Source organism: Podarcis raffonei, chromosome 6, assembly GCF_027172205.1.
Source record: "Podarcis raffonei isolate rPodRaf1 chromosome 6, rPodRaf1.pri, whole genome shotgun sequence".
NCBI lineage: Eukaryota > Metazoa > Chordata > Lepidosauria > Squamata > Lacertidae > Podarcis > Podarcis raffonei.
The window spans coordinates 9,306,004-9,319,051 of record NC_070607.1 but is presented as its reverse complement, the minus strand read 5'-3'; the positions used below and the strand labels follow the sequence as shown (position 1 = coordinate 9,319,051).

Below are 13,048 nucleotides of genomic sequence, written 5' to 3'. Positions count from 1 at the left end.
AAAAGCACCCCCCCAAGTTATCTAAATGGCTGTCACATAGAAGAGGGAGCAAGTTTGTTTTCTCCTAGCTTCAAGTTACAAGAAGGGAGATTCAGTCTAAACATCAGGAAGAACTTTAGGATGGCAAGAGCTGTTTGACAGTGGTATGCAGCAGCAGAATGGGAATTCCAGTGCCCAGTGTGGGAGGGAAGGCACACAACGGGGAGGGGCATGCACACTGGGATGGCAGTGCATGGCTGAAGGAACTGGTCATGGCGCTCCAGTCTTCATCACTCACACAGCTGGAGTAGCCCAGCACTGCTTTCCATGGGTGTTGGTTCCTCCAATGCCAGGGAGGAGGGCCGGGCCGCCTTCATTGAAGCACCTATTTCATGCCCCCTCCAAAATCTGCGCCCGGAGACACAGCCCCTACAGCACACACCACGCTATGCCTCTGGTGGAACGGACTCCCAAGAGAGGTGGGGGACTCTCTGTCCTTGGACAGTTTTAAGCAGAGGTTGGATGGCCATCTGTCATGGATGCTTTAGTTGAGATTCCTGCAATGTGGGGGGTTGAGCTAGATGACCCTTGGGATCCCTTCCAACTCTACCATTTTATTGAAAGAAAAAAGAAAATATCACAGAGCAAGGTCTACCAAACCTTTTACTAAAAGAGCTCATTTGAGACAGCTGAAAATTAAGGAGGCCAAATCAAGTCACAAAATGCTAAGGGTGCAGGCAAATTTTGGCACAATCTGCTGGCAATTTTTATTATTGGCAGCAATTTCTACTGATACATAATACACTTTTTGAAACTGCTAAATTATGAACCACAGCATTTTCCTTGTGGCAAGGAGTTCCATAGCTGAGCTTTCCTTAAGATGGCATTTGCTATGGGGATACTAACTTTTGTGTGTGTTCAGCACGCACATGATCACCAATGCACACACAGTTTTCGGCCCTGGAAGGGGACGGGCTAATGCTCACCCCGTCAATGCATATGCTGTGTCAAAACGCAACCCCTGCACAAATGGAGAGTTCCCTGTATTATGAATCACCCTCATTTTATTCAGAAATTGTTTAGCCCAGAGGCCCTACGTGAAGGCTCTGCATGCCTCTCAAAATGTTTTAACCATCTCAAAGTGTTTTTAACCAAATGATGTAAGAACTATGGATTTCTTCACCAGTTTTTTCACACTCCGATTGAACACAGACACAACCGTAAGAAAAATGCACCCTTCCTCCCTGGTCCTTTTACACTGACTACTTCTTCCTATAACAGCTTTCCTTTCTTATCACTCTCCTTTCTATTCCCTGTAATAAAGACAGGAAATGCTAACATTTTATCTCTTTCCAGGCCCTTCTCCCTTAGAAGAGGGTGCCCTCCTTTCCTTCTGGAGCTGGTCTAACCAAAAGGCTCTAGCTTGGTAGGTGAGTTGGGCTGGCAAGCCAGGAGGCAGAGCCGGGGTGGGTGGGGTATAGCCCTGAGGCCCACCTGAAAGCGACCACTGGTGGTCCAGCTCCACTCTTGAGAAACATTGTCACACATGCCAAGCTCTCCCTCATTCACCAATACCCCCTGAAGTATTAAACCAGCGAAGCCTAAAGCGGTGAGGGGTGGGGGGCTACTGTTCAAATGGAAAGCTCTTATGACACTGAGGTGGCTGCTATTCAGACAAGCAGTCGGATCTCATTGATTCAATTCATTTGAGATACAAAGAAGTGGGAGGCCGTGAGGGTTAGCCAAGGTAAGGATTCCTTAACCAGCGTTGTTCCTTTCAAGTTTACTTAACGTCAGGACTAGATAAAGTCCCAGTTTCTTTTATTATTATTTGTTTAAAAGAGTCTCTCTTTCCTTCCCAAACTGTTCTCGTCGTCATTGCAGAATCAATGGCACAAGCAGAACAAACGCATTCGAACAAGGAAGAAGAGTGAAGAGCGTGTTCAGTATCTTCCCTGGGACACCCTAGAGGCAGGAAGCCTGCCTGCTTAGTCCTCGCAAGAGTTCGGTTCCAAATGAAACAATTAGGTTTACTTACCCTAAGCACCCTCCACAAGGGAGGGAGGGAGAGCACATGGACACCCAGTTCAAAATTAGCACTTTTGCACACAACCAACCAGGAGGGATGGGATTGGGGATGTAGGACAACTTGGCTTGGGTTTATAAAGCAACTGTACACCCCTTTCCCCACAAGCACATGTCTCAAACCCCGCAACTGCACCTCCAATAGCAGAGCCATCCCACTCCCAGCCTCAGCGCCTCCCCAGAACTGTAATGTCCTGCTCCCTGACTTCCCTCTCCGGCCAATTCACTGTGGCTCACCCTCAGCCAGCCACCCTTCCCATCCTGTGGGAAGGGAAGCAGAGGGGGCTGCTTCAGCGGATCACTCCTCCACTTTCCAACTCTCCACCCCAAGCAGGAATTGCGGTTGGGCTGCTTCTTCCTTCTCCCTTTTTCTGTCTAGGGAGGAGTGGAAAGACTTTGCCTTCCCAACACGAGGGGTCTCCAGGAAGAGGTGCAGAGGACAAGAGGAGTGGGCTCCAGTGTGGCCCCCCAACCTGATTTCCACACTCCTTCGCCCACCCACATGCTCAATCTCCATGCCCCCCACCCGTGTGATCTCTGTGGCTGCTCCTTCCCTCATCCAAACACCCAATTTCCAATGGCAATATATCATAATATTGTGATGTTTTAACTGCTGATATATCACAGTGTTGAAAATCAGACATTGCACAGCCCTGGTCCACACTTACTAACATACTTTCAGTTCTACTTTGTGGTGTGGCAATGTGGGTGTGGGTAAAAGTTGTAAGCCCCTGCCAAATTCAAACTGAATATTTTGAAGCTACACCTGCACACTACAAATTTGGCGGTGTGTGTCAGTCATTTCACCATACACATCAATGAATGTACATCAAAAACAACGTATATGAGCTCTGTTTGACTTCTCCCCTCCCCTCAGCCCTGTTTCTGTGTTAATTTCAGTACCGGACATTTTCTGCACCTAACGGCTGCACAAAGATATGGAGACAGGAAAGCTGGGATTTGCTGCCTGAGATGGCTCTTTCAATTCATTAAAAATGCCAAGTCCCAACTAATTTAATCATGTTCCACCTGGCAACATGACTGGCTCTACCATTAGGCTGAGTAAGGAGGTTGCCTCAGGCAGCAGACACTGAGGGAAAGGGAACCGTCAGAGCAACCTATGCTACAAAGCCTGTCCTACACCCACTAAACTAGCAAGTTGCCTTCATGTGCTGTGGAAGGCACTGCCATTGCCTGTGCAAAATTTGGCAGCTAGGTTGCTCACTGGGTAAAGATGGTTTGAGCATATTACATGGATCCTGGCTGCCAGTTAGTTTCCAGGCCCCATTCAAAGTACTGGTTTTTACCTATAAAGCCTTAAACAGCTCATGACCGCAATACCTCAAGGACCAATTCTCCCCATTTGAACCAATCTGGAGCCTGCAAACATCATCTGAGGCACGTCTTTGTATGCCTCCTCCACGAGAGGTCCAGAGGGTGGCAACATGAAAATAGGCCTTTTCCGCAGTGGCTCCCCACTTGTGGAATGCTCTCTCCAGAGAGGCTCCCCAGGCACCTTCATTACATATCTTCTGGCACCAGGCAAAAAAAAGTAAGAGGTACAGTTCAAAACACCAGGTGCATAAAAGGCAAGGTTCTCCCTTCTATGCATTTGTACAGCTCCCGGCACAAATAAATCTTCATTTCTTTCTTGGGCTACCACAGTGTAAGCTTCTGCTATTAACAGAATTAGTTCCATGGCTCCCATGAAAGTTTAATGAGACTTAGATGCTTAATTTTAGCTAGATCATCATATCATTTTAAAGAGAACATCAACACAAAGCTCAACGGCAAAGCTCGAGAAGGTTGGACATAAGACAAAGGTTGGACACTAGAGGAAAAAAGAGTGCAGCCAGGAAGCATTTGGTTTCTGTATATAGCTAAATCTGTAACCAAAAAAATAAAAATAAATAAAAATCACTACGTATTTTAAGTGACAGGGAGAAACAACAACAAAGGTGTCAGAAGTGAAATCCAACCTAAGAATTTATAAAGAAAATAAAGAATGTAGTATTGTGGTGGGATACAGAAAGAAAGAAAAAGAAAGGAAGAACCTGTTCCTCCTCAAAATATCAACTTTGCAGCAGGATGAGAGCAGAAGATATTTGTAGTGTGAACCAGTATATTGGTGATGAGCGTGAGAGAGCAATAAACTATATCTTAACAGTTAAAGAACTGGTCAAGGCTGCCTATAAATATTTTTAGTATGTTTTACTGTATAGGAAAAAATAGTATCTTAATGCTGAAAACATGAATAAAGTGTACACATTTTAACCACTTAAACATGGATGGGGTAAGCAATTAAATGAAATTAAATACACATAATCAGGATTTCAAAACTCAAGATTATCTTCAGGTTTCCTCAAATTCTAAACTCTGAACTCAGATCCTCATGTTTAAAAACTGTACATTTGTTTCCATTTTATTAATATAGTCTTGTAGTGCAACAATTCCATTTTCCTTCTGGAAAGTTTAACAGATTTTTCCTTTAAAAAACACTAGGGAAGATCATTATATCCCAAAACTGATCTTGGAAAGCAAAATTAAATAATAAAGACAGTTCACAAGAAGGAATGAATGAGGCATCAAAACTGGGTAATGATCCTGTGTTGCCCTTCTACATCAGAGAAAGAAACCTATGCTAAATGACAGACTGAAGTCTAATTTTTAACACCTACTATGCAATTAAAAGACCAGCTCTCATTCCTTCTCGGAAATTCTGATTATGCAGATAGTTGACTTTTAAACTTCACACTCACCATGCTCTACAAAACAATCCCCAAGTTAAAATTACAGTAACTCTGAAATCTGTCACATTTTGCAAATAAAATATTAAATAGTCAATTAATCACTATAAGCTGGCCTCACAATTCAATTCTTCATTACGCAACAGTACTCTCTTCCTGCCAAAAAAGTACATATTCAATCCAGAGAAACATGTAAACAAAATTTGTTTCCCTCCCATTACTTCAAAATTAAATCTTGCCTTCTATCTTATTTTTAAATAAACATGCTCAGATTTCATACATCTCAACGTATTATACTTCAAGCTTACATAAAAAGCACCCATAAATCCTTTCCTTTAAAATAAATTGAAACATCAGCAGACACGGGGGATCTCTTTGGCCAGTAAAGATGACCTCTTTTTACAACAAGTTTATAGACACTTTAGGTTTGTTCCGGCAATGTTAACACTGTGAAATATTAGCCGCACTGTTGCGAGGGATGGTGGTAAAGTCTCCAGCAGACTCTGGAGTCACTTAAATCAAGTAGTAGAAAAGTGAATGCCCATTTCAGAACACTGGAACACCAGGAGTGAAAAGAGGTGAACAAAAAACACAGAGACACCAAATAGAAGCTGCAAATGATTTCAGCAGAGAGAAATTTTGATCTATCAGTACATTTCCCCTTTCAATCTTTGTTGGAAGAAGATTCTGACAGAATCAGTTGTATTACTCTGCACTGCTTCTTTCCTTTCTGACCGGCAGCTTATGGAATTTCTTCCCCCAAAATAATTGCATCTACTTATTTAGCATGACAGTTTGGTTTTAAATTACAAAACGTATGGTAAACCCGTAACCAGAGATTTTGCCATGGGGCACTGGCATTATGAATGCACAAGGAGGGAACTATCCTTTCACACAGAAAATAATTTCAATAAGCTAAATATTGTTAAAATATTAAAAAGTGCCCAGATGCCTGTCAAACAATCCAGGAGAAGGTTTACTTTGAATTAAGCAACGGCATAGAATGTATCCAGCAAGCAAATGTCAGCCTGGAATATTCCTGAGGCCAGAACCCACAATCCCCACCCCTTGGGCTGCATTGCTTTATGCTGAAAGTGCTAAAGAGCGCAACCGCAACCACTCACACCTGGATTCTCAATGCTATGGATATAGGTGTGTGAATGCATGGTTGTCGGGGTATACCCAGCAGAAGTAAGCCTGGTTAAAACACACAAACATTTCTAACAGCACAACAATAAGCATTAAGAAAAAGAAAAACCTACATATGACTTGTTTTTTGTATGCAACCTCGCACCCTGTGCATCGGAGTGGCAGGTCAGGTGGACAATTTACAATCTACAATCAACATGCAGTCCGTCCCTATCTCCCCAAACACTACTGAACAGCCAGCATTATTATAAAACTCAGAATTATAGGATCTCTCCCCCTCCCCCGCTTCCTGTTCCCGTGTATGCAGAGATGATTTTTGAAAATGTAATGACAAAAATGCAAAAGTATCAGGTAGAAACAGAGAGAGAAATTTAACACAAAATTTACGATTCCAAAGACTCCAGGCATCTCCCTATTTGGCAACGATCCATTCAAATGTTCCCCATTTGTACGTGCAAAAATGTCTTAGCAAGAATAAGTCTAAGAGATATTTCAACTGCAGGTGCTGATTATGCAAGGTTCAAATGGTACAGAGATTATAACAATGACATGCAAATAGTATGCAAATTAGTTGCACCCCTCCAGCTGACAATATTTCTAATGTGGCCCTCTGTGCTGAACAAGCTGCTGCTCACTGGTTGTGCCAGTAATACAACCAGAATTAGCCCACTGGTAGTGAAAGTCGGATTTTCTCACCTTCCTCCAAATCCCAGCCTCTCCAAATATTAGACTGGGAAGAGGGGTTCTAAAGAGGTTCAGTTTTCACTAACCATCTGCTACCACTTCATAAGCACTTCAATTTCAGATCAGGGCAGAAATCAATTAAGAAGATTGCCACACAAGAGACAAAAAATCCCAAATAAGAGAATATGAAAACAGGGGACAATGTAAAGTATTTTTTTTTAAGAGAGAGAGAAAACACACATAGAGTAACAGAAAAAGATTAGAAGATTCAGATGTTCTTGTTATTAAACTTATATATTCAAGCAGCAATACATCGCATTATAGAAAGACCTCAGAGACCCCTTTACATTATATTATAAGAGCCACATAATGAATGGCTTCTAAAGAAGGTCAGCATTCGGCTTCGCAGCCTTAAGGGCTTTAGAGGCTTGAATGCCAATGCTAGGTGCTTTGTCTAGGTTACAAGCTGCACAAACAAGATTTAACAAAGGACCTCCTTAGTCATCTTATATAGATTGCTGGAGTCAAATAATCCCATTTCACTCAGCTGTTCACACGATGAAACATAGTCACCCATAGTTTAAAGGCACATAGACATTTTCTGAAAGCTGCTTTCCCTTTTATGCATCACTTTTCAATGTATATCAAGTGAGTTTGCAATCATATTTGTTGTCACTTTCATTCATGTCATACCCCTTACTTATATGATTGAGATCTGAATTACTGACTGTTACATCCTTGTTAGGAAAAAAGCGGGGGGGGGGGAGGAGGCGTGTGGAGTAGTAGATAGTTTGCAATGCACATCAGCCCGACTCAAGAGCTGAAACTCAGCAGTGGCCTTCCCAGCTACCTTTTCCTGTGGGCTAAGGTGTAAGCCAGGATTTCCCCTTCCGAAGACCATTCGAAAATTGAAATAAATAAGTGTTGCATGTCACTGAACACTCTTCTCTGAGCATCTGCTGTTTAAGATCACCCTTGATTGATGACAGCTATTTTTAATTGTTGCTTTTAAAATTTAAATGCCCCCCTGAGACATTTTATAAGTGTATTAGTGCACGGCAGGAGGCCTGCGAAGTGGGAAACACAGACCGAATCAACAACCTCATGCCATTAGCACCTTTGTAACCAAAAAAACCACTGTTTGATATAAAAGTAACAAGATCCTTAAACAGCCGACAATCTCATATCTATAGATGTGTGTGTGTACACACCCACACTGCCCTCTTTGAGTATCTATGTGTGCATTACCTGGACTCAATGTATGCTAAATGAAGGCTTTTCCGTGTGTTTTCCACATTAAGAGCCATGTATTTGACAGTAGCTCTTAAAATCTTAAGACAAATATTCCCTTTAAAAAAAAAGATTTAAGTATTGCAGCTGAATTAATCCAGTTATGGGTTGTTTTCAACTAATGTAATATTTAAAAAAGTAATAAGGCATATAATGCCCAGGAAAAAATATTCCCTGAATTGTAGGCACACAAATGACTTCATTGTGCTATTTAGAGATTTATATGATAGGAGAATGCATTCTCCAAAGAATAAAACAATAGCTGCTTTCCCCTTTAAATAAAATATTTAAACCAAAACAAGTTTTCTTGTTTTTGTTTTTTTAGAAATACATGAAATGTGAAAGGCAGCAAAAGAGGAAAAAGGTGCAAGACGATACGTTTCTCCTTACCTGTTTTTTCTTTGATTTCACACAAAACATTAAAAAGTGCTGGCTTCATTCTGTGGCAGTTTAAAGCATGTTTTCTGCAACAAGATCAAAATAGTTTATATTTAGAGTGTGCCATAGAGGCCTCAAAAAAATATGTTTTAGGCAGAAATATTGAAGGTTAAGTCATCACTGAAAATTATGCAAGGGTGAAAAACAGCTTACAGTTTTATATTGACGGGACACCAGTTTGGTGATTGTCCAATGCATATGGCAATACAAATACCACCCGCTTAGGGAACTGTCTGATAGCAGTATTTCAGTAGCTTTCATAAACCATGTTTACTGGCCAAGCTATGAGTAGGTGAATGATAGGAGTATGTATAAGCCATTCATAAGTCCAATGAAGATCTTTTTCAGATAGTATTGTTATTATTATTACACTCAATTTATTAATCACCTTCTGAACCACCTTCTTTTGGCAGTGTAGGGAACGTTGTTATTTTATTCACCCATGTGGTTCAATTCATTGTGCAGATGCCACAGTATAAACAAGGTCCTTCAACACGGAAAGCCGATGTACAGAAATTTTAGCCACTGAGTTGAAAAGAGCACAGAAATGCAGTAATGCACTGCCAGGAGAAAGCACACATGCAATGGGGAGGGAGGGAAAATAATTACTTCCATGCTCTTATTACCTTTATGCTCTACTTGCTTATATGAAGGTGTTAGAATCAGTCGGCTTCCCAAAAGAAATCTCATAAACACTCCGATACATGAATCAGAATGACAAAAAAACCTTGCTAATTTAGCATTTACACAAGTGGTCAGAATGCAAATGGATCTTTCTGAGTCTCCTCTTTTCTTGGAGGTCCAGCAAGTAGTTGTTTATAAGGCTGATCAGTTTCATGTCCTAGCAGGTGCTCAGATTGTTTATGTCTAAGAAATAGAATTTCTTAAATATTAGAAACAATCACTTTGTAAAGATTTGTTGTCATGTAAAAAGGACTAATTTCATCCAGCATCTGTTGCAAAATGGGTTTTTGAATGAAGCTTACATAAGTATGTGAGTGTTTTTCTGCCTCAAGCAGAAAAATCTAAGGAAGCCCCCGCATTCCACTGATTAATATGGGACACAACTCACTAGGAAAGTCTCCTTCACAAGGCATGTGAAGACTTTGGACAGCTCCAGTCATTTTAAGGGGCCTGCCCCTTAAATGGCACCCCATATCACTGCCTAAGGTTCCTGCCTCTCTTCTTCTCACAGTTGGGCTCCCTCTGCATGAGCATCTGGTATACAAAACCTTCTTTCTGCCTCCAAAATATTTTTTGGCCAAGCACAAAGATGGGTAAAAGGACATTGAAAAGATCACAGCCACATTTTCACAGCCTTGCCATCACCGCAACATCTCTACAGTTCCTTATAAAGAGATATATAATTAAAAATCATAGGGAAAACTGAAATGCACAAACTGCTTTCTACAGCTGCATTACTAAAGGGACCCGCTAGCAGAGCGGCTAAAGGAGTGTGTAAAGAGTAACTGGCTATAAAAAGAATCCTTACATTTGTATTGATTCCCAATTTAATTAGTGCAGTATATAGATCTTTACACACAAAAAACATTTCACCAAACATAAACTTGAACTTTCAGAAGCAGCTTTTTTCCCCTTTGTCTAATGGCAATACTGGGAGGCATCGTTCAACAGAAGCTATTCCTCATCAAGGCCAAGTGTTTTACGAAAAGCGTTTTATACAACTGGCATTTTTCATTCTAGGTGGTTTTTTTTGTTTTTTAAGGCCTTTTGGATTAAGTACCAAGATAGCAGCTGCAAAGCTATTTAGTAATGTGTGTAGCTTTTGAGGGACACACGGACACTGTCTACTCCAGTTGAGAATGAAAATCTCTGTGGTAAGTACAAGATACAAAATGCAGGTGAAGTGCTAGAAGCTTTTCTTCAGGTAATAAAATTCTAGTGGTCACTGGGCAACTTATTCTTCTTTTGTTTTGCTATTTTTCCTTCTTGTCCATTCTTCTCTTCTGGAAATCCATGTATTCATTTCCAACTTCAATAATGATTTTGTAGATTTATGTTAAGAGTGTTGTGCAGCATTCCAGTCTATTTATCTGGCATGTTTCTTTTTAAGAATCATTGTATTTAAAATTTCATATGTGCACACAATATTGACCAATGAGACCATTTAATCATCCAAATAAAAAATATTATATATTTCAAAATTTGTGTAACAATAATAATTATTATTATTTTAAAATACTACGCCCTGCCCCAAAATTCAGCTGTGTGAGGCACAAAACGGCGTGTTGGCTTCTGTGATAAAATCAACAATTGAAACATACTTGTTATGGGTAAGTGTAGATTGCCAAATGTTCCAATATGTGTTATTAATGATATATACTCATGTGCAATTGTCACACACATACATAGATTTCATGCCATTTCCAACATGGAAAGCACGATCTGTGAATGAAATCTGTATGTTCATATGTGAAGCGGCATTTAGTGGCTAGACTCTACGAGCCTCTGTACTCAGCTAATATGTTCAACTCATTATTTTAGCAACAAAAAACCTGTTTGTGTCTTTACACACAAACAAATGGTTACAAGGCTCCAGTTGCAGCTCAACATTCACCAATACAAGAGGACAGGAAAATGTGCCCTTTTCGTACACAAGGTCCACAATCCTAGAAGCATCAACTATAAATAAGCCCAGCCATTTAAAAGGAATTAAGTGAGTTTAACTTCCTTGGATTGCGGTTAAAGAACGGTAGTGGCAATGAACTCAGAGTAACCAAGTTTGCAGTACAGCAAACAAGGCCTTTTATGGCTGCTCCTTTTCCCTAATTCAAAAACAGAGTTCAGGTCACCAGATCCCTTCAAAACGGATCTATAAAACTAAGGTTTAAAAAGTTTAAAAGGTCTTCCAGATAATTTTTGGTGTGACGTTCACCGATATGTTCCATTCAGTGCCCCACTCAGGAGACAGGAATGGAGGAGCCCAGCATGTAAGACCCTAAATATCCCAAAGCTCAGCTAAAAGGAAGACAAGATTTTGGTCTTTTAGCCAAAGAAAGTGGCTGCTCCAGCCTTTCAGCTCTTGAGGTGTCACAAAACACAGATGGGAAGGTGCAGATGCACAAGGCAACCAAAGGAGCCAATTCAGCCCTACCTAACTTAGCAAAAAGAGAGAGAGAAAGAGCAGAAGAGCAGCAGCCTTCTCTCTCTAAACATTTGCACGTACCCGCACGCCACTAGAAATCACACCTATATACTGTACACTTAAATATGCCATTCTGGCATGTTGCTCCACAGAAGACACCCAGTCGGGATGTTGTTTTTCCTTGAGAGCTATACTTTTTGTTTGCTGCACAGAGAGCTGGGCTGCGAGTCAGGCTTTTAAAGGACCAGGATCCTGCCGTGGAAGGAAATGTGGTGCGATAATAATAATAATAATAGTGACGATCGTAATGATAATGGGATGTTGTTTTTTCTTGAGAGCTATACTTTTTGTTTGCTGCACAGAGAGAGAGAGAGCTCGGCTGCGAGTCAGGCTTTTAGAGGACCAGGATCCTGCCGCGAAAAGAAATGTGGTGCATAAATAATAATAATAATGACGATTATAGTGATAATGGTGGCGACGAGAGGGGGGAGGAAGGGAGGGCTCACCTGGCCTGCGCCTCGTCCAAACTCTGGTCGGTGATGGTCATGATCTGCTGCAAAATGTCCCCGATGTCTTGCTTGCGGCCGCCCTCGCCTTCGGCGCCCCCGGCCCCGTCCTGCATGTGCTGGGACAGGCCCGGGTGGCCGGCCATGCCCACGCCGGCGTGCGAGTGCATCAGACGGGGCTGGTCATCCATCGCGCCCCGCTCCCGAGAGGCGCGGCCGGCGGCCCCTGCCTGCCCGCCCGCCCGCCCGCCTTCGCCCCCTTCTCGGCGAAGGGGACCCCCGAGCAACCGCTCGGCTTCTCCGCTTCTTTTGCGGGCGGGGGAAAGAAAGAGCGCTGTTCTCCGGCGGCGGTGCCCGCGGAGCCGCCTTCCGGAAGCAGCGGCGGCTGAGGCGAGCCCTCCTCCCGGGCGCCCTGGAGCCGGAGGCCGGTCCGGCTCCCTCGCCTCCCGCCGACGGAGCCTCCGCGTGAGGAGAAAGGAAGCGCGGAGAAAGTTTCCCTCACGGACGCTCCTCTCTCTCGGACGACGCCGCTCGCGCGCCTCAGCCGGGCGAACTCGCAGGAGCCCCGCCGCCAACGCCGCCGCCGCCTCCCGCTTTTGTTTCAGGCTCCGGCTCCGGACTCCGCCAACTGACACGGGGAAGGCGCCGCCAGGCGAGCGAGGGAAGGAGGGAGGGAGGGAGCCGGGAGGGGGAGGAGCCACGGGAGGAGCCACAGGGGGAAGGCCCGCCCGCTGAGCTCTCATTGGCCGGCGGGCGAAGGCGGCGGCGCCTCCCACCGCTCGCTTCGGCGTCGCAGGCCCCGCCCACCCGCTTGCTTGTCACTCAGCGAGCTCAGAGGTGGGCCCCCGCGCGCGCGCGGGAGGCGCCGGCCCTTAAAGAAGCAAGCGGGGAAAGGCGCCGCGAGAGGGAGGGAGCGTGGGCGGGGCCAAGGCGGGCGCCCGGACTGGGCTGCTGCCGCGCGGGGCTTCCCTGGACAGGGGCAGAGCGCAGAGGGCGATGCAGGGGCAGCCCTTTCCAGGGGACGCTGCTACTATTGAAGTGCAGAGTGTTTGAGGACCGGGACA

General features: G+C 43.6%; 1 protein-coding gene across 5 annotated transcripts in view; it reads right to left on the bottom strand.

Moving 5' to 3' along the window:
- PBX1 (PBX homeobox 1) overlaps positions 1-12,640 on the bottom strand; it is a 220,271-nt gene extending 207,631 nt beyond the window's left edge. For 2 of the 5 annotated variants that reach the window (XM_053391353.1, XM_053391357.1), the window contains exons 1-2: positions 11,985-12,639; positions 8,325-8,398 (exon numbers count right to left, since the gene is read on the bottom strand). In XM_053391353.1, the coding sequence (XP_053247328.1) occupies positions 8,325-8,398; positions 11,985-12,175 (265 nt within the window). In that variant the 5' untranslated portion in view covers positions 12,176-12,639. Of the gene's footprint in view, positions 1-8,324; positions 8,399-11,984 lie in introns of all 5 variants that reach the window. The other 3 variants (XM_053391354.1, XM_053391356.1, XM_053391355.1) reach the window with 3 other exon arrangements.
- Positions 12,641-13,048: the final 408 nt, after the last annotated feature.